Here is a 21,073-nt window from a genome sequence, read left to right on the forward strand (position 1 = left end):
GATTGTTTCTTTCTCTCTCTCTCTCTCTCTCTCTCTCTCTCTCTCTCTCTCTCTCCATATATACACATCAAAAGATATAAAAATATTTATAAAATACAGAATAATAATGAGTAATTCAATGGATTCAATGCAATAAAAATTCAATAATTTCAACATTGCTAAAAATATTTATTTTTCCGTACCAATCTAATTTTCATCATGCACGTGCTTAATTACGATTACCATATATATTTCCTGTTAATCACATTACATTTTAAAGAAAATCGATACCGAGCGCAGGCTTGCTTCAATTTGTGGTGCTTGCCTATCAATCAATCATATCATAATCTCCATTTCAAAACTGTAATCCGTGTTACATGGACTAACGAATGAAATCGATGGCATAAACGAAAATACTTGAATTAGTTTATATATTTATCAATGATCGAATTTGGCTCATTCTAAAGTGCGCACGCCTCGAAATAGATATAGTTATAGCATTAATTGCCGCGAGCACCGCGCTTCATTACTGAAGGAATTAATTTCAACTCTAAGCGAGAGAGCGAATGCTAATGTCATTGTATTATTTCAGGGCGGTCGCGATCAATCTTCAATTAAAAGTTGATAATTCTCAGTACAATGCTTCGATTGTTTATCTTTCTCTTTGCGTTTTTATTTTCAAATCTGAAATTCTATTTACAAATTGCAGCGGAATATTGCCTAGTTCCGTCCTCGTTTCTCCGTTCCTTGTTTCATGTGTATATTCAGTTGCGGGAACTCCGCTGAAACTATTTATTATTAAAACGTACACATAAGCGAAAACACGGTGAGCGAGGAGAGCGCATTTTTCTATTTTCCCGACCGTTCGTATCGACCAAGTCGTTCTTTTTTGGGCCGAGGCCAAAGCATGATGTACCTTTTGCCTCCGTTTATTCAGAATTCTCCTCTATATTCCCAGGATATCGTAATAAGAGTGCATATGCAAAACTTTTAGTTAAAGTACGAACTATCGACATTTATTTTGTAAAAGCCACATATTATGTCAGTAAACTTTATATAAACTTCTCTTCCGCTGTTACTAGGATATTTTTTCCAATTTCCAAAATACGATATATGATATTTCTCCTTCGAAATTAATTTTATCACTTTACCCTTGATATTCTGCCCCAGTTTTCTTGGTACAAATACTTAAAAAAAATGTTGTATAATTTTTTATTTAATTTTGTCAAAATTATTCTGATTATATAATGAGTTTTATATTATAGCGAGAAAAATTCTCAGCGTAGTGTTTTTCGCAGAAAATTTTTGCCACCGCAAATAGGCAAAAATAAATGAAATTATTTAAATCGTTTAATATATCTCGCTTATATCTTTTTTTTTTTTCTGCACGCACGGGAAACGCGTATACGTAAAAGTTTTACGATAAATATTTGACGAAACCCGGTCCGTTTTACTGCAGTGCAGTTTGACATTTGCTTCGACCCATGATACAAAGCTCGCTGCATTGCTTCAATTTATTGCTATTACACCAAAATCGGACGTGTCGGACTCGGATATATCTGCAATCCAGCGTTGCGTCTGGACCGACTCCACTGTAGAATCGCGTTATACATTCTGAATACCTCAGCTCTTGGAGATATATGGGACGCGTTAGCGGGGATACGCGGAGTTTTAATCGGATCGCGTTATACAAACTTGGATTTTTAATTGAATTTATATTTATATTTATTTCCCACTCTGTTGAAGTTTGTAGAATCGCTCGATTTTTATTTCCGAATACTTTTGGTACTGGCTCGAATGAATATCGCTCGGATGAAACTCGACAAAAGAGCGACAGGTGAGACTGCTCACCGCATTGACAACAAGTTTGGTGGTGCAAAACGCGTGCAAACCGTACAAACCGACGCGACCACGTAAACGCGTTTTCGAATAGAGGAACGAGAGCACGTTCGTCAAAAACGTCATTGTTACGTAAAAAGAACATCTTTCATCGTACGCATGGATTTAATATTCGATCACGTAATAATGTCACTATACTCGCTACAATATTATATCAAAGCGTACAATAAAATAAATAAACAAGAAGAGATAAAAGAGATATATCTCACTTCTTTAGTATAGTACAATTAAAGTATCGCAAAAATTAAATAAGTACATTAAAAAAAGCAATTAAACATCTCGCTATTTTACGTATTTATAACTTTCTCAAATAAGAAGCTTAATATATATAAGCTGAGATATAAGAGAAAAGCCAGAGCGACGTTATATCTCAAAGAAATTGAAAAATGTAGCACAGAGAGAAAAAGAGCTTGGTGATAGATTAAAAGACACAGCGTCTTAGTTTCTATCTCGCGAATAATTCAGACGTAGCTGAAAGAGAGAGATAGCGCATGAATTAGGAAATTCATACACACTACGGTAAATGTTGAGATACACAGCTACGAATTGCAAGGGTAATGTTTATGTTACACTTATCGCGGTGTTAGCGTTTACCTTATTGGAAATACACTATTGCGAAGAGTCCCTCTTACTCGTGTCGTTAATAAATCTTGCAACGTGATGCGAGTAATGGCCGTTATCAAGTCGACGCGCTCCATTAAATCGAGACGGTAACGTAACAGTAGTTTTCTTTTTACTTTCACAATCTCACTTGTAATCTCGGATCTTCTATGAAGTCAGCACCTTTTCAATATTTTGATATAACTGATAAGATTTTGATTCTTTTTCAAAGAGTTTTAGAATTTGATATGATCAAAAAATTCTGATATATCTGATTAAATGTAAAAAATAGAAATCTGAAGATATGGAACGTCAACATCGTTTTCATTATACGAAAATTGATAATAATTTTCTCAGGATCGATTAAAATTATATATTTCTTTGACTGGAGAATTCTAAAAGCTTTATTTTTGTTAAGTTTCCAAAAAAATATCCGAGTCTCGAGAAAATAGTTATTAATTTATAGAAACTTGGAAGATATTCATGTGAAAATTGAAAAATTGCTAAAAAAGTTCTTTAATTTTTATATTTTAGACGATGTTATTGACAACGCAATATTTGTTGAGCTATTCAAAATTAAAGCAAGAGATAGTATTTATAAAAGAAACTGACGATTTAGATTCGTTCGACCTCTTTGGATATAAACTCGACTAATTTTAGCCGATTGCTTCCAATCACATCTTAAATAGTTTCCTTGACATCGTATTTCAGATTGGCATTCATTTGATTATATCAAGTACAGTATTGATGTATATTCGTAATGTGTAGAACAATAATGGATCTTTATAAAAAAAAAAAAACAGTTCTTGTCTAATAAATAATAAATACAAATACATTTTACATTATAATTAAAACCGTATTAATAGACGTTTTATTTATTATCTATCTAAAGAAAGCAAATATATATTATTTTTAAAACTCAATTTACTTAACTTAAATTATATCGTATTTTACGAGATATGATGGAAAGAATTTCGATTGAGATGATTTAACTAACAACAAAAAATTCTAAATTGATAGAATTCCAAAATATTTCTTTCATAAAGCTTGCAATTCGTGAAGATTAAATTTAATAGGAAATGAAACATCTTGATACTATAAATCGTAAAAATATGGCACACTTCTTTTGGCGTGTCTTTAGTCTTTGCATTATACAACCTAAACTCATGTCATCTTCGCAAATTATCATTCGCATTAACACGGGCCGTAGGCGGTATAAATCGTGTCTCTCTCGATAATACATCAAAAACTTATTACTTAATGCATCTGCATACGCAAAGCTTGGCTGCACTCGTTCGAACACAGACGCTGTTCGATTAATCAGCCGAAAACAAAAACGCGTTTTTCCACCGGAATTAAGGATGTATATGTCATATGTCAAAATAACAAAAGCATGAAAATTTTGTACACTGTTCTACTATTTCTTCTGAATATCTGTGCAAAACCTAAGCATAATTTTTTTGGCGGTTTGGAAATTATTTAAGTTTAAAGTTAGTATTGATTCTTATGAAAAATCGCGTATTGTAGCACTTATTGACAAATTTGACAAGGAAAAAACATTGCCAACGAAATAAAAATTTTCACATATATTTAGGAAATTCTAATAAATATTTATGCAAAACTTAATTTAGATCCACTTACTCGTTTAAAAGTTATTTACTAAAAATTGTAGAAAAATATTCTCTCTCTCTCTCTCTCTCTCTTTGCAAATTACTCGTTTTTTTTTGTTTTTTGCATTTGATTTCAGGGGATATTCACAATCAAAAGTTTTTGTCATCAATTACGAGAAATATTAATTACAACTATTTTTTTTACGAAGACATTCTAAAAACCATATTATTTTGTGATACTTTAATTCTTTTTATAATCCGGATTTATTTATTTGATTTTTCAAACAGTATAACCGTAAGAAATATGCATTTTTTTAATTTTAGCAATTTTTTGCTACTATTATCCACCGTTTGTTTCGGATAATCGAATTTTCAGTGCGCGATGTCGCGCGCAAGCGATCGCAGGGAGACAGAGAAAGTTTCGACACTCGTATATTAAACTAATTTAAACTCTTTCTATCTCTTGTCTGCCTCTCGTTCTTTTTCCCTGCAGTTAGTAATAGCAATAAACAAACTGGACGAGAAACAAGCCGCGAGGCACGCGCTATTTGTTATCGATTACCGCGGGGTTAAAAAACAACAACGATACATCGACGGAATTGTGGCAAACATCACGATACCGTTCGCCGATTAAAATCGTGAAAAGCCAAACGACATTATAAAACGAGCATGAGCAGACCAAACGCGGCGATCGATCGTTTAATGAAAACAACGGCGCGCGTTTTGTGTTCAGGTTTTTCTCCTATCATTTTTTTTCCATCCGACATATCTCCGCCCTCTAATTTCGCTGTGCTGCCACAATCGCCCGCGGTAACAGTTACGCGTAAATAAATAATGGATACCATTGTAAGAGAGCAACGCGCGGAATATCGCGCGGTCTATCGATCATCTCGCTGCTTAATTATAGCGGGGGCGAGCGGGATTCAATTCAACCGATGGTCGCTGATTAATTCAGCACTAACCGCAGATATTTAGGTCGGTTTTATTGAAAGGTCGCGAGTTCGCCATAATGACCTCACGAATTCGCGTCGCCGGACATTTGTCCTAGTTACGAGGTGTTACAGAGATATTTTATTTATGCATTCGACAGCGAGCGGGATTGCAGAGATGAAGGATGGGACACCCCTAGGGCAAGGGATCATGACCTGTGTGAACAAGGCCTTAGACGTTATTGAGGCGAAATGTCGACAAAATAAAAATGACGATAAATACGAGTTTAATCTGATGTAAAAATACGTCGTATATAAATACGAATTACAAAAAAACGGAATAACAGATCTGATTACATTTTATTTTATATAAAAAAATATTTTTCTCTATACTTGTACGAGTTTCAACAATAATTCCCAGAAAAAAAAATTCAAACATTGTAGGATAAAGAGACCAAAAAAAAAAATTAAAGATTTTCAAATAACTTTAAATGTCCAACAATCGATCTTTTACATTTAGTTTGTTTATAATAGTTTTATGTGCAAGTATAGTTGTACAGAGACTGAAGTAACTTTTAATCGGCTTATGCATTATTAGAAAAGACATTTTATTCAAAGAGTTTGCGATAGAAACAACATAAATGATAAAGTCGAAAAGTAATTGAAATAACCGCAAATGTTCTCGGATCCGATAAATAAATTATAATAGCTAACCACAAATATACGTGGGATGATTGACGGATGTGAATCGCCAAATGCATCTGTCAAATCTGTAGGTTTAATTAATTAATTAGAATCGTTGTCATGGTACGAAATGACGTGCAGAAGTGCGAGGTAAACCGCTATGCAATCAAATGAAAAGCAAACATACGGTATATACGGGGTGTTCGAATGATATCAGCATAATCGAGTAACAGCACGCGATGCGAAATGGCAGCGCATATGGTAATGTAACCTTCTTGTAAATGTAATCCTAATGTAATAATTCTAAATCCGGAATAAATCCTTGATAATCGTACGTAACCTGGCATTGATCCATAACTCCATGTGCTGATAGGTAAACACGTATTAATTAAGCGTGCTTCTTATAAAGCCAATATAAAATTGTGAAATTAATGTATCTTTAAATTCGATATATATATATATATATATTTAAAAATCAAAAATATACAGATTTATTGAAGAAGTATTGTACTCTACAAAACAAAACATACAAAAATCTCAAGATAAATAATTTGCTGAAACAAGGAATTTTTATAGAAATATAAGCTCTAAAACTCTAGATTTCGTGAAATACAATATCGATTTTCAACTTGGTATTCAAAGTGATTTTTGAAAATGTTTGTTTGTAAAAAGTGATATGAAAACAGAAATACGTGCTTCATATTGAAATGATCGGAGACAATTTCGCGACAATGTACCGACGTCTGTGTGACCTTTATTCTACAAAAAGATGTATACATGAAACATAATGTACACATACGATAAAAGCATAAATAAATGAATATTTTATGCCGTAATCGCGAGCGCGTGCGTCCTTTGATCATTGGCTCGACCCGTGCAGAACTCAAATCAACTAAATGCGTTTATTACCATATTTTGGATAAAATTAATTAATTTTCATAACCATTAATACAGTCCGCTTTATGGAAGCAAATTATCTTTAAATATGTATCGGATATAAAAGAAGAATATGTAATTGAAAGTTAAAATATTGTTTTAAACTTATGTACAGGATGTTTTAATGAAATTAAATTTTGAAGCTCTCTTCTAACTTTTTTTATCAAAGATATTTATCAAAGTTTCTTTTTCGCGATGAAAAAAATAATATCAATTCTTTAAGTATATTATTAATAACATATTTTCCAAAATTTATGCGTTACAGCATTTTTAGAAAATTGTATTTCAATTAACTCAGCTATTTTCCTTATTTTTCCTTACTTATTTGGTTATTTTTATTTGTATAAATACTAAAATTATGTAATTTTTATGTAAAATTTGTATAACTTATAACTCATTTTTTTAACAATCTTTTAAAGTACTTCATGAAAGAAAAAAAGAACTTGCTATCGTAGACTTTGCTTTAACAAGTTTTACCAACATTGATAATTTAATTTAGAAAAATTATTTTTATTCTTTCTCGCGTGTGCGTACCGTGGAAATGCAATCGTTTAGAGTAACGGCATTACGCAAACTCTCTCATCGTGAGAGCGAAAAAGTTTTCCTCGGTGTTTTGAGTTGACAGTACGCGAAGTAAAACCACAAAGAACGAACTGGCTGACGGCAGCCAGAGGTTGCACCGACTACGGGTGGTTGCAACGACACCGACGCGAATCGATCGTGTACATGTAAGGGGGGTTTTTTGTGACTCACATGGGAAGCTGACTGGGGGATGAGACTGAGTGTTGTGCGCGTTATGGGGGTGCCTCGGGGTAGGAACACGCTGCTTGCAAAAGCAGAGAACCGCCGCCATTACCAGACCGCCCATGCTGAGTATCAGAAAAACAAGGGCGATGGCGAACCAAGTAGTCTGCATGCCTAGGATCGTCGATGCCTCGGAGTCTAAAATTACAAGAAAAAATCGTTAATCACTCCGGGAAAGTCCAGTCTTTCTTTGAAACAAGATACGCTTTAGGTTAACAGAGATATAATGAAGACAACACATATATAAGGCAAAAAGACATGCTAATAATTCCTTAAATCCATTTTACTCAATACAGTACAGTTATAAAAGTATGCAAAATATTATTTATAAGTATGATTATATTATTATTAAAACTGCACACTAAAATGCAATCGTTTTATTTCAATTAATTTCATGAAATAAAATATCTGTAATTTCGATCTTTATTAAAATAAAATTCTTTATTAATATAAAATTTTATTTGCCAAAAATATTCTTTTAAGAAGAATATTTCCATGTACAATAAACTGTGGGAATCGCAAAAAAAAAATGATAAAAAAGTTATCTTTCTGCTGCAAAAAAAAAAGATATTAAGCATTACAAAGAATAACATTATTTACAACGTTTCATAGAAACCATACAAAATACATGTTCGCAACACGCGTGCACTTTCGACGAATCGAGAAATCGATATAGCGACATATACTTCATGTTTTACCGTTACAAGACACGATACTCGTAAGTAACGCGAGTAATAAAGAAAACTTTTATGAGGGACATTAAATTTTTAATAAATCGATCGTATACTATAGTGGTTGCGTGCAATGTTTGCGACAAAACAATAGCGAGAACTATACATGTGAGCTATTGCCGTTCTTGAACAATAAATTCTGCGAAAGTTGTTACGATCATTGTTGCAGAATTACAATGTAAAGTGAAATATGAAAAATAATATATAAGTAATATGAAATGTAATATATAAATAAAATGTAGCGCTAAAAATGATTTTAAATTTAATTATTTGTCTATTGATTGAATATATATATTGTTTGTTTTATTAACCGTCTGAAAATCAAAATAAGGAATACGGCGAATTAATAAAATAAAATATCAGTAAAATAAGCTAAATTTCTGCGAGTATTATGCGACGAGTTTGTAATTTATTCCGCTACTATTACGAGCTGCCCATGGATGTGTAATGAATACGCGGCAATTAACTTCTTTGGATATGTCGATGTGTGCACAGTTTTGGCCATTAACATAAATGTTATGTAAATTCGGTTCGCGTTTACAAGCATTTCTCTGCCGCGAAATTGCAATAGTTTCCCAGTCAAGTATAAAAATCGGGAAAACCATTACGCTTTGTCATTAGGAGCAGACGATAAATCACTGCGATATGTAATTATGATTATCTATCGGATGGAAAGTGAAAAATCAGAGTCTATTTAATTCCTCAAAGAAATGAAATTTTCGTTTTTCGATGAATTCCGTGAAAATTAATTTTTCTGTAAATATGTGATTTACGATTTGTAAAAATTGAGCTCCTCTTAACCTTTTAAATTATTTTATTCCAAATTAAAATTGTTTGCGCGATAGCAGCTTTTCATATGGTGGAGAGAATTCTTTTTTTTTTTTTTTCTTGAAATTCCGCGCGTTCTCTGTGTTTATTATCTCTTTGATACTTGAAGCTAACAGCATGTCTAACCGCACTAAATCATGCGAGATTATATCTCCGCGATCTAAATCGCTTTGCTCATTAAATATAGCGTGTCTCAAAAGATATGTGCACAAAGTTGCTTGATATACGATACGACTTGATGGCGAACATATTGATTTCATGTTAACTAGCACATTATTACCGTCTATATTGCTAATTACCAGCATCCAAAATAATAGTGTACGATACAATACATTAACAATCAATCGTTCTAGCAAGATATGAAGATTGTTAAATAATTTTGTATAATTTTTCTTTAATATTTTAATTCTAACTAAATCTAAAAAAAATTATGTAACTTGCAAGTTAGTGGCAATCGTTTCTCACACACTTAAAATTTTTAATTAATAAAGAATCAAATTTTTCAAAAGAGTCGGCAGTCAGTAATGAAACCGTAGTAATTAGAACTTACTGGCACAGAGGGTAGAGGTGGCCTCGTCAGATCCATCGCCACAGTGATTCACGCCGTCACAAAGGAGATCCATCTCGATGCAGAATTCATTTTGAGTGCATCGGAAATCCTTGCAAGTATGCTCTGCAAAATGACAGAATTTTCATTAATGCGTGAAAAAGACATTCCTCCATTATTTATAACATTTCTGATATAAACATATTTCGTTTTTATTTCATCAAAAAAAAAAAAAAAAAATGCTGATTACCATTTTATCTATCTTAATGAAGCTTCAAAAAAAAAAAAAAAATGCTGATTACGAATTTCGTCGAATTTCGTGTTTGTATCTTTTTTATCTTTTTTATCTGTATCTTCGTTTAATAAATATAAATACGTGTGGAGTTTAATTAATGCGAAACGCATTAAAGGCCACGGCGAAAAAATTATATACTTTCTTCATTCGCCCTCTCGCGCGAATGACCTCGTCGAAGGGTTGTACACCCCTCGTGCCGAGCACACTCTCCGATAGGCAAAACTTCAATGACAGGCTATTTTAAGAACACCCGAGAAGCTTTTCGCGTACAGTCTTTTACGTAATTCTTCACGAAGCAGAAATATTCATAGCGTTTTATACATATAAGTATTTCTGAAAAATAACAAGGTTTCTTTATACAACAAAAAGTTTCAAAGGAGAAAAATAATTAATTGAGAATAAAGTAAAATATCCGCAGTGAAATAATGTAATTACTTTCGAAGGAAATAAATTGTTCTCGCGATCAGTAAATTAATTAAACTGACATGACAATTAATAAACTAATCGAGTTTAAGGAATATACAATAAAGCATATCGAAAGAATATTTTTGGAAATTAGAAGACCAGAGAATGGCAGGAACAATATTTGATTCAATGTAAATTTAATTTTTTTTTATTGATATTTTCGATGTATAAAAATATTTTAAAAAATAAAGAAATCGATCACAACATTTATAGCGCTGAAATAAAATCAAAGCATGAATATATTTTCGATATCACTCGTAAAAAATGTGCAAGTTTTATTTCCATTGAATTTTATTTGAAAGTCTTGAATGGAACGGGACGAATGGAATATAGATTACGCTCGATGTGCACACATTCAAATATAACGTAACAAATCTGTGCTTCGATTCTCTCGCCGGTACATTATTAATAGCTTAATGTCGGTGCGCTCTCATAAAGAACAAATTTAATGAGATGTCCGATGAGATTGCGGGATGATACGATTAATTATGGCCTGGTGTGCAATTTGAATATCGGCCCATCTGCCGGGTTACAGTTCATCGCGCTATTTAATATGAAATTACTGGCGATCGAGACCAGTAGATAGATTCGTCCATCGTTTCGCGGGAAAATTAGTTACGACCAGGTGTGGGTATAAAAAGCAATTGTCTGATTTAATTACAACGATGAGCACAGGCAAACGCACAGGAGACGTACTTGATATAAAGGCATTTGCGCGCGCGCGATTTAATTACAACGATCGCGCTTGAAACTCGAGTTTGGCATTAAGCTAATGGCTTCGATAAGTTTAGCCTTTTACTAATTGTAAGCTCAGGATACGTAGATAAACTTTTTCACTACTTATATATATATATATATAGGTGCAGTGATATATATATTTATTTAAAAAAATATACGGGGTGTCCCAGAATTAGACAAACTTTAGATGGTTATAAAGGACACCAAAACAATTCAATTTTGCCAATAAACCCGTGTCCGTAAATGAGTCATTTTGGCACTAGAAAATCAAAGACTAACAAGGGAACCTCATGAATCCGAGAATTCTGATTTTGATGAAACTTTATACTCATGGAGGGATAAATAGATGAATTTAGAAATTTCCAGTTGCGGCTCAAAAACAATTTTAAGGGGTGAAATCATCTCTCATATGTAGAGCGGTTTTTTGCTTTTTTCGATGTATCTTGAAAATTATTCGAGATATCAAAAAATGTTTTATATAAAAATTTCATGGTAAAAACACCTCTATTCAAACACATTAATTAAATTTTTAAAAAATTAAAAAAAAAATTTTTTTCGTTGTTGATCTTTGATCCTCTAATTACAATACTCAAATACTCAACTGCACAGAGAAAGAAATTTCATCCCTCCCCGAAAACCTCAAGTCGCACTTTCAATTTCGTCCTGAGACAGACTCTCGTCTCTTGCAACCGTTCTCTCTCTTGACTATAAGAATACTATACGACTCGCCGTCGTGTTTCTTCACGTATCCTCCCTCACAATTTTTCGCAAGTCATGCTTACAGCGCGCTCGTCTAATCGCTCCTAAATCGCTTGATTATTTCACTTCGAGTTATCGATTGTCTACCTTATCGACGACTCAGGCAATATCTAACGCTTACGTAATGAAATCTCGAGTTCCCGTAAATGCTTTGCATACTACATATGATATATTAAACTGTTATCAAAATTCAATTTGCAGGAAAAAGAAAGAGAGAGCGATGTTAAATATTTGTTTTCTTAAGTCCTTGTGACAGAAATATTTATCATTTCTCGTAAAATGGTTTACGCCAAAAATTTCCCTTATAAATTTAATTATTACTATTAATTTAATAGAATTTGTATTTTTATTTCATTGTAATGTTGTAACAACAGAATCGATGATCAAATGTGATGAACCTACATCGTATTTTACAATAAGGATATCTCACATACTCGATATTTACGCTTTTGAGCAATTTTCAATCGCACGGAAAGCGCATTTCTGTCGCATTCTTGAGCATCGAACCGTCGTAATTCTTGAGACATCTGGTCTAATTACGGTCCAACTCGTGGAATGCGAGTAATAACGAACGATAACTTTCACTATTCGTGAAAAAGCGTACATTGGACGGCGAAGACAGCGATTCTCCGCGTTCCCTCGCTGGCAATTATAACTCTTCGAGGTCTTTTGGAATCGTAGGATGGGTGATAAAAGGATCGACGGCGATTTTCGAAAAGATAAAGTGCGATAGCACGAAAAAACCCGCGGACGGTTGTAATTTTACGTAATTTAATAGTTGAGATCCTTCCCTTTTTCCTTCCATTCTCGAACTTTCATGATTCGCCGTCATTTCCGAGTTTTTGCAGGAGTTCTAGCAAAAAGAGGATCAGAGAATAACGTTTAATAGCGATTAGAGACAATGGTGGGCATTTTATTCAGATAGCAGGATATGCCAAATGCAGAATCTTTTTCACGAGAAATTAATAATCTTTTCCAGAGAGATTATAAATAATCCGGTTCTTCTCTCGATATTGAAAAAATATCGCGTATTACATGTAATGATCCCAAATCACATAACGTCAACGGGATGAAGAGGGTGAGAGAGAGAGGAAAGTGGCGGGAACGACTGTATGTACCGACACCCGCGATAGAGTCAATGTTTAACCTCTAGGATTGGCCAATCATTTAACGTCGGACGGTAGACGACGTATACACGCTCAAATATGCTCAATACACCGATGAAATTAACAGTCGTGGCTGAGCAAACGGATGCGTAGTCACGCCGTGTCGCTGATGTGCAGTAATACCAAGTGTTATGCGCGCATTGACACACGCGTGTACACGCATTTGCACAAGCTTATAGGCTTGGTGGATTTGCACGTGCACATGGTGAAAACTAGGAATACGTATGCGGAATCTGGGAAATTTGCTCGCATTATAGGAGCAGAGATGCAGAATTTTTATCGATGACAGCACGTGTATGAAGTACCTCCTCGGAACAATTTGATAATTTTTAGCTCCTTATTCAATTACGTTGTATTTAATTATTGACACACATTCTGATTAAGGATGTTTTGGCTGTACAATAGTAGCAAAAAATTGTAAAAATTAAAAAAAAAAAACCAAATATTCCTTACGTTTATACTGTTTGAAAAATCAAATAAATAAATCTAGATCATAAAAAAATTAAAGTATCACAAAATAATATGGTTTTTAACGTCTTCGTAAAAGAAAATAGTTGTAATTAATATTTTTCTTAATTTATGACAAAAACTTTTGATCTGATGCTGGATACCCCCTAAAATCAACTACAAGAAACAAAAAAAAGCGAGTAATTTGCAGCAAGAGAAAGAGAGAAAGATAAAATTTTTAGTAAATAACTTTTAAACGAGTAAGTGGATCAAAATCAAATTTTGCACAAGTATTTATTAGAGTTTTCTTAATATATGTGAAAATTTTTATTTCGTTGGCAATGTTTTTTCTTTGTCAAATTTGTCAATAAGTGCTACAATACGCGATTTTCCATAAAGATCAATACTAATTTTAAACTTAAATAAATTGCAAACCGTTAAGAAAATTGTGTTCTGGTTTTACACAGATACTCAGAAGAAATAATAGAACATTCTATGAAATTTTCATGCTTTTATCAATGTTTGACATATGACACATACATCCTTAAAAACTTGCATTTAACATCAAATTATAAAATATATTAATGTTGAAAAATTGAAATTCATAATAAAGTTTAAATTCTTGTAACTCTCCCATGCGTGTTTTTGCATTTTTTAAGTTTGCATAGATATTCGATAAGCGATGATAAGAGAACGTGTGTTTGATATGTGCAGGAATAAAAATATCGAATTAATTATGTTATTGAACAAAAGATAAAGCATCAAAGGTAATTTCCGCATCGGCGCAAGAGTATCAACTCTTTGAACTGAAGCGAAATTCACCTTTTGCTTCCCAGAAGGATCTCATTAAATCCTATCCTGAGATATACTTACATGCAAGAACATATGATAGTATCATGTTAACGTTGCATAAATAATGCTTTTGTAATATTTTGAAGAACATGCAATTTTACAACCGATGGTATATGTTTACGGTTTTGTTACACGTAAATTATAAAAAAGTATGAACATAACTTTTATATGAATATAAATGTTTTTTTCAGAAGTTTCACAAATATTACAATGTTCCACAGATTAAGAGAGAATTTCTTTCTTAATTTAAGAAATATAATATATAGGAGTCTTAAAGCAAATATTTAGAAATTGTATAAAATACGGATTGTAGCTATATTTTTGTAATAGAAAGAGACTGTCCCGTGTTCGGAATGCAAGTGATTCAAGCGAGCGATATTGTTAGAGAGATGTAAATAGAAAAAAAAGTTCCGTTTTCTCCAAATTTTTTTTTTCAGGTATTTAATATCTTTATCTTTTGATTACTACAAATTCTTTATTGTTTTTAACTTTTTAAATGATAGATTTGGATTAACCATTATTATTTTAAATGTAGCTTGCATTCCAATTGGCTATATAGTTATGTAATTATTATTTTTAATTAATCAAAATTTTTGTTATGCATCTAGGTTTTTTTACATCTCTATTATTGTCTGTTTTCGATTTTGTCTCTCTCTGTCTCCATCTTTTTTCGCTCACTGTAAAGCTTCTTACAGAGATGTGCATTATGAACATGTTCGCGTTCCACCAATGCCATTAATAAGAATGACGCATCGTGCGTGGTCCGACTCGTTTACGCATACTGCAACACGCAAGTCGATTCTTTTTACGCACGCAAACCGCGTATATCTGTCGTCGACAGGGTGTTGCGCTGGACGATGCACCGACTGCACGACCGAGCTAAAAGTGCGAAACTAATGGACTCATGCATTTCCATTAGCCATCAGAGATTCATTATACATTGATCACGTTCACTATCGGCCATTAAATCGCGACCACTTGCAGAAGATTAAATTTTCCAAAACAATCTACATGACATTTTATCCATAAATTAAGCGATTTCTTTCCTTTAATATCTATCAGGTAATATTAATGTCTTTGAAAAAATTGTTATTTTTTATCATTGATTGCGAAGAGGAAAATTATTGCATATAAATCCATTTGGAAACGAAGAGTTTTATTTTCCAGAAATGGTCCACTCGATCGCGTGTCTGTATCGCTAACAAATTGTTCTCACATGGTGGTAAGTGCGCTGTCAAAATTTGACTAATTATTTTATCGCGCGACAATTGAGAGGGAGAGAAAACGTCATCTCCATTTTTTACATACATCTACCGCTTCGCTCCACATTTAGTCTTATCCGCGTGACAATCCGCTCGTAAGAGCGAAGTCGGTGATCGCGTGAGGTGGGTTGCATGTTGCCGTTAAACCGCAATCGGCGCACGTTTACGGTAATGACGCCGATGACGACGGTAATGACGATAATCCCGCGATTCTGTTCCTATCGTAGGGATGACGGCCCGGTTTTATTGCGCCCGATAAATACGATGTGGCATACGCTAATTCAAGTTTGGAATGACTGGCGAAATGTTCCACGAGATATAAGACGCAATTTATTTGACTTTAAAATTAATTGGCTTTAAAATTTCTAACATATGTGATTTCAGTCATATAAATGACTGATTACACAATTCAACAAAAATAATTCTTTTTAAGAAAAAGGTAATTATTTCCCGTAATATTTTTATTATCTTTCAATCATTAGTCTATTATATGTATATATTAATAATTAATGCATAATGCTTTTAAAGCTCTATAGCTGTTTCTAAGCCCAATGACTTTGCGACATCACTTTTCTGCCTGCATACATAATATATTAACTTCTTAACATGGAAATTATGTAAAAGCAAAAAATCTTCAATAAATCACTTTCCATTCATCAAAGAGAATAAATTGCCAGAAACTTATTCAAATAGCAAACGAACGCGTTGAAAACGAATTAAATGTCATGAATGTCATGCAATATAATAACAGCATTCTCTCGATATAATATATTAAATATAACCCAAGAAATCTTCTCCATCGTTCATTTTAATTTAAATTACCTTTTTAATGACGTTTCCTTGATATATTGTTGGAGAATTCCTTCATGTTAATTTCTTTTATCCATTTGTATTAAAAATACTTATTTAACTTTTATTCCTCTTTTTTTTTAGCTAAAGATTTTTTCTTACATATTCACGATGCAAAGCAAGTTGAAAAAAAAAAATTGTTAGATACGGGCAATGGGGTGCAGCGCGTTCGCGTTTGTATGCATGCCTATTAATTTCGCAACGACGTGCAATCGCGCGTTCCACGAACGTAAAATCCATTCCGGTGGTGGGCGCGGATCGGCGGTTTCGGATTACAAATACGGTCTCGTCTCGTGCCTCGTTCTGCGCAAACGAGCCACGGTCGCTGTGCGGTGGTTCGCGTTACGGAAACATCATGCAAATGCGTAAACACATTATTTGCTTATACGACCGGGCGAAATTCTGGCTTACGGAGGTACGTTGGGGACGGTAAACGATGAGAAACAATAAGCGAGAGCAAAAAGGATCGCCGCAGTGACGTAACTACAGGGAAAAGCTTAAATAATTAGAGTGCTTAAACTTCACCCTCATTTAGATGACATTCAAACAAAGAGAAACTTTTGAAAATGTTTCCTTTCTTATTTTGAATATTTAAATGTCGCAATAAATTATCTCTCTATTCAAATCAAAGAGAGTTAAGGTATCTAAACATGAAAAATATTTTATTATTACGGTAGATGATTAAAATAACATTGTTCAACATCAAATTTTCCTTAAGTTCTATCAAGTCATTTCTGATAGATTTTTTAGCGTTGATTACGAATCGACCTTAAAAATGGCGTATCAAGTTTTTGAGAAAACCTCAAAATCTACCAAAAATGACTTAATAGAACTTAAGGCAAAAAAAAAAAAAAAGATTTTTATCAACCAGTGTAATTGACAAAAAATTATCTTCTTTCAATAATTCAGAAAAGCAACCATTGAATGCCTTCGAAATTAAGCTAAAATTAGCGTCTGAAATTAAGCTGCGTCCCTGAGCTAAAGAAACCACGACAAAGAAGGGTGCAAGGGGCAAGAGGCAGGGGCAGGTATGCGTGAGTGCACGAGAACCATCCGTATGGAAATCAGCAGCCCCCTCTCGCCCCTCACATCTTAATTCGCCGTTCTATCTCGTGCACGATCACCTCAAGCAACACGCTCACGCGAGCGTGAACCTTACAGGGGGATGAGCACCTTTGGTGCACGCGTGGTTGCACCTCGTACACGCCCGCGGTGTTTATTTCGCCATCGTCCCTAATTTCTCTCTCGCTTCACCCTATTACCGCCGTAAGGAGCGCGCTATCGTAAACTTAGCGTTATCAAAACGGCCTCCCTTTCACGAGCATTAATACGCGAATCCTCGATCGAGAACATCCCGCAGGCATGCCTCGTAATAGCATTACGCGAACTTGAACGACAAGGTCGGACGGGATCGAACTTCTTTAAGGTTCGAGAAGCTCGCGTGAAGAGCCCGGCTTTGAAGGCGCGAGCGTGCGAGCGAGCTAATGAATTTCCTTTCCGCGCCGGTTGCTTCGAAATTGCTCGTTGCGTCGGCTATTACGGGGCGCTTCGTTAGAACCCGCTATTACCAATCTCAAGACTGCGGTAACTAAGTTTTAGTGTGACAGAACTGATTTTCACGCGGTAACTTTGTCTCAAATTTTTCTCCACGGTTTTACAATCTCATTTCTACACCAGATGAAAATTAAATAAGAATACATCAGAGAGAATTAATTTTACACAGTTTATAAGATTTTGTAATATTTTCTATGACACGATTATTTAATTGTTAAAAAGATTTACATATAAAGGTATATAACAATTAATCTCTTTTCTAATATTAATCTCTTTTCAAACTATTAGAATTGCACAAGATTTAAGACAAGACAATATTTGTTAAAAAATTATATTGGTATTGAAAATTTTCGGAAATTTAAATCTTGTCTTGAGTGAATTTTATAGCAAAAATCTCGTCTTGTACTGTCTTGTCTCGATTTTATTAACAATTTTTATCTAATACTGAACAATTACTTAAAATAATATTTAACATATATAATCTTTATAATATATAATACATTAAAATAAAATTTACTACAGAGTGTCTATTCAAAGCTTGTAAAAAATTCCCTGATTTTTCAGGTAATTTGTTCAAAATTCCAGGTAAAATAAGAGAATTTTTACATGGAATTTTTTAAAATAAATTTTTTTTGTGTGCGTTTTTTAATGCTTTCCACTCATACAAAGGAAAAATAAACCACTTATAATTTTTAAACATTAAATTTAAAAATATACTGGAAAGAACTGAATAACTTTTGTAAGATAAGCATTTTTCATTTGCATAATATTTTCATTTTCTATCATTAATTGTAAGAATTACAATAAAAAATGTGTACTCAGTTTTGTGTATTCAGTATTTTTTGCTATGACAAAGAACATATAATCAAAGAGAAAGATATACATTTATAATATATTTGTTGAAACATATAATTCACGATCATTCGCCAATCAGATTGCCGATACTTGCAATATAAGAACAAAATGATCAGAGAGAATTTTTGAAAAAATCCCCTAAGCTCGAATAAAATTTCATGAAAATTCTCTAATTTTTCAAGTTAAAAATGAAATTCCTGAGAATTCCAGGTTTTCTAGGTTTTTCCAGGGAGTAGACACCCTGTACTATTTATGTCATTCGTTTACTTCCCAAAACACTATATATAATGTTTTTAATGAGCTAAATAACTGTGAAAAATTTTATGTTATTTATTTTGTTTACTGTAATAATTATTTCTTAATTTTTGTGTTAATATAAATATTTTTATTCATTAAATAAAATTTTTTATGTTTGTATAATATAGTAATTTTTTTCTCATTTAATTTACACACAAATAATCATTTTTTTTTTTTTTAAATCAATGATCTTGACAAGACCAATAATCTTGACAATGTTAGTCTTGGTATTGTCTTGATAACTAATTAAAAATCTTGTCTTGATCTTGTCCCGAATTTCGAGACAAGACAAAACAATATCAAATCTAGTCTTGATATCCCGTGCAACTCTAGTGCGAAGATTATCGCGTACGAAGATTAAGCTTACCTACCGACAAAAAACGCGAGTTTTCCATCAAACTCGCGAAAAGTGCCAAGTAAGTTACGAAGCGGCGGCCGGATATATCGAAAATACATTGCAAAGTATAAAGCCGCGGTACCGGCTATAGCTCGGTGCGCGGGGTCTTATGAATACTTTATAAGCATCGCTCTCTTATATATTCGCTATCGTGTACCTCTCCGACACTCGGCTGTGATCCCCGGCCCCGGGGTCCGCGCGGGACAATTTCTTGAGCGAAACTGCAGCCAACGGTTACGCCACGCGTATAATATCGTCGCGACCTTGCGTTTCGCGCGACAGGCGAATGCGGCAGCGAAATGCAAATCGCAAGAGAGACGTCTCTTCCGAGACGTCTTCGCTGCGACAACGACGAGGAGAGGAGAAATCGTTCGATCTTCTCCTACGACGAAGGGGACGAGGTTATTGAGGCTTTAAGCCGCCAGAGGTACTCCATTAGTGCCAAGGAGTAGTTTGTCAAAGCGCGATGCATTTGCATAATTGCCGCTCGCGCCGAATAATTATGCGCGTATCCATTAGGTAATAAAGTCGAAGCAAAACTTTGCGAGAGCGACAACGATTTCCACTTGTGTCTGACAGATGCCAACCAGTCAAGTGTCATGTTTTAATCTCTCTCTCTCTCTCTCTCTTTCTTCTCTCCAGCAGGTGCATTACCTGCGCGGAGCCGAGTAATTTATAGTGGCACGTCAGCATAATTTGCATGTGTATCTGCTAAATACGGACCGTTAAATTCGTAATCGTATTTATGCGCGGCGCTAAAGTATTCGCGCGTATATACATGCACTATCGTCTCTCGTCTCGTGAACGTTGGTAACGTAGGCGCGTGGATCAAAGACAAGCAATAATTTGCTACGTTCGGGACCGTCGTTTGTCAAGACGCGGCTCATTTGCATACTAATCATGCTCTCACGCCGCGGGAGCACGTCGTCGTGAGAGTATTAAGCGAGCAGAGAAGTCGGCAGTAAATTTTCGACGATTATTCTCTAACGTCGCACAGAGTGCAACGGAGATTTGATATTTTATATCTATCGACACATTTATCTCTCTATTAATCTTTTTCTGCACGAAAATCGTGATTTTGATCTCTCGCGAATTTTTAAATACATCACCTGCAATTACCATGCACATTTGTCACTTTTCGCGATATTTCTTTCTTTATCACACAACAGCTAATTTAGCACCGATACACTGTTGGAAAATTTGTAATTTTTTGTTAAAAAATATGCCGGTTAAAATTTTTAATTTAATTTATTGCAAAATTTTTCACTTTATTACTATGCTAGTTCCTTTGCCTATTTTTTTCTTTAATTATATTTTCCATTTGGAACCTTTAAGTATTTGTATTATTTTAATTTATTGCTGTTTAAAATTGTTGATTTAATTTATTGCTGTTGTATTAATTAAACTCAAATGTTAAATTATTAAAACAACTGAAAAAGTGTGACAGGATTTATCTGTTAAAATTTACAGGAAAAAATTTTGATTTTATTCTACTAGAAGCGAGAGCGACTACAGACCATCAATAATCTTTCTCTAAGTTAATTTTATCATTAAAAATATGTTGATTTTACATAAAATTTATTCTAAATT

General features: G+C 33.7%; 1 protein-coding gene across 3 annotated transcripts in view; it reads right to left on the reverse strand.

Annotated features, from left to right (window-relative positions):
• Positions 1 to 21,073, reverse strand: part of LOC115233379 — a 249,668-nt gene that overhangs the window by 5,463 nt on the left and 223,132 nt on the right. For all 3 annotated transcript variants that reach the window (XM_029803754.1, XM_029803755.1, XM_029803756.1), the window contains exons 4-5: positions 9,551 to 9,673; positions 7,391 to 7,579 (exon numbers count right to left, since the gene is read on the reverse strand). In XM_029803754.1, coding sequence (XP_029659614.1) covers positions 7,391 to 7,579; positions 9,551 to 9,673 — 312 coding nt within the window. The remainder of the gene's footprint in view (positions 1 to 7,390; positions 7,580 to 9,550; positions 9,674 to 21,073) is intronic.

This window comes from Formica exsecta, unplaced genomic scaffold, assembly GCF_003651465.1.
Source record: "Formica exsecta isolate Colony F162 unplaced genomic scaffold, ASM365146v1 scaffold174, whole genome shotgun sequence".
Taxonomy (NCBI): domain Eukaryota; kingdom Metazoa; phylum Arthropoda; class Insecta; order Hymenoptera; family Formicidae; genus Formica; species Formica exsecta.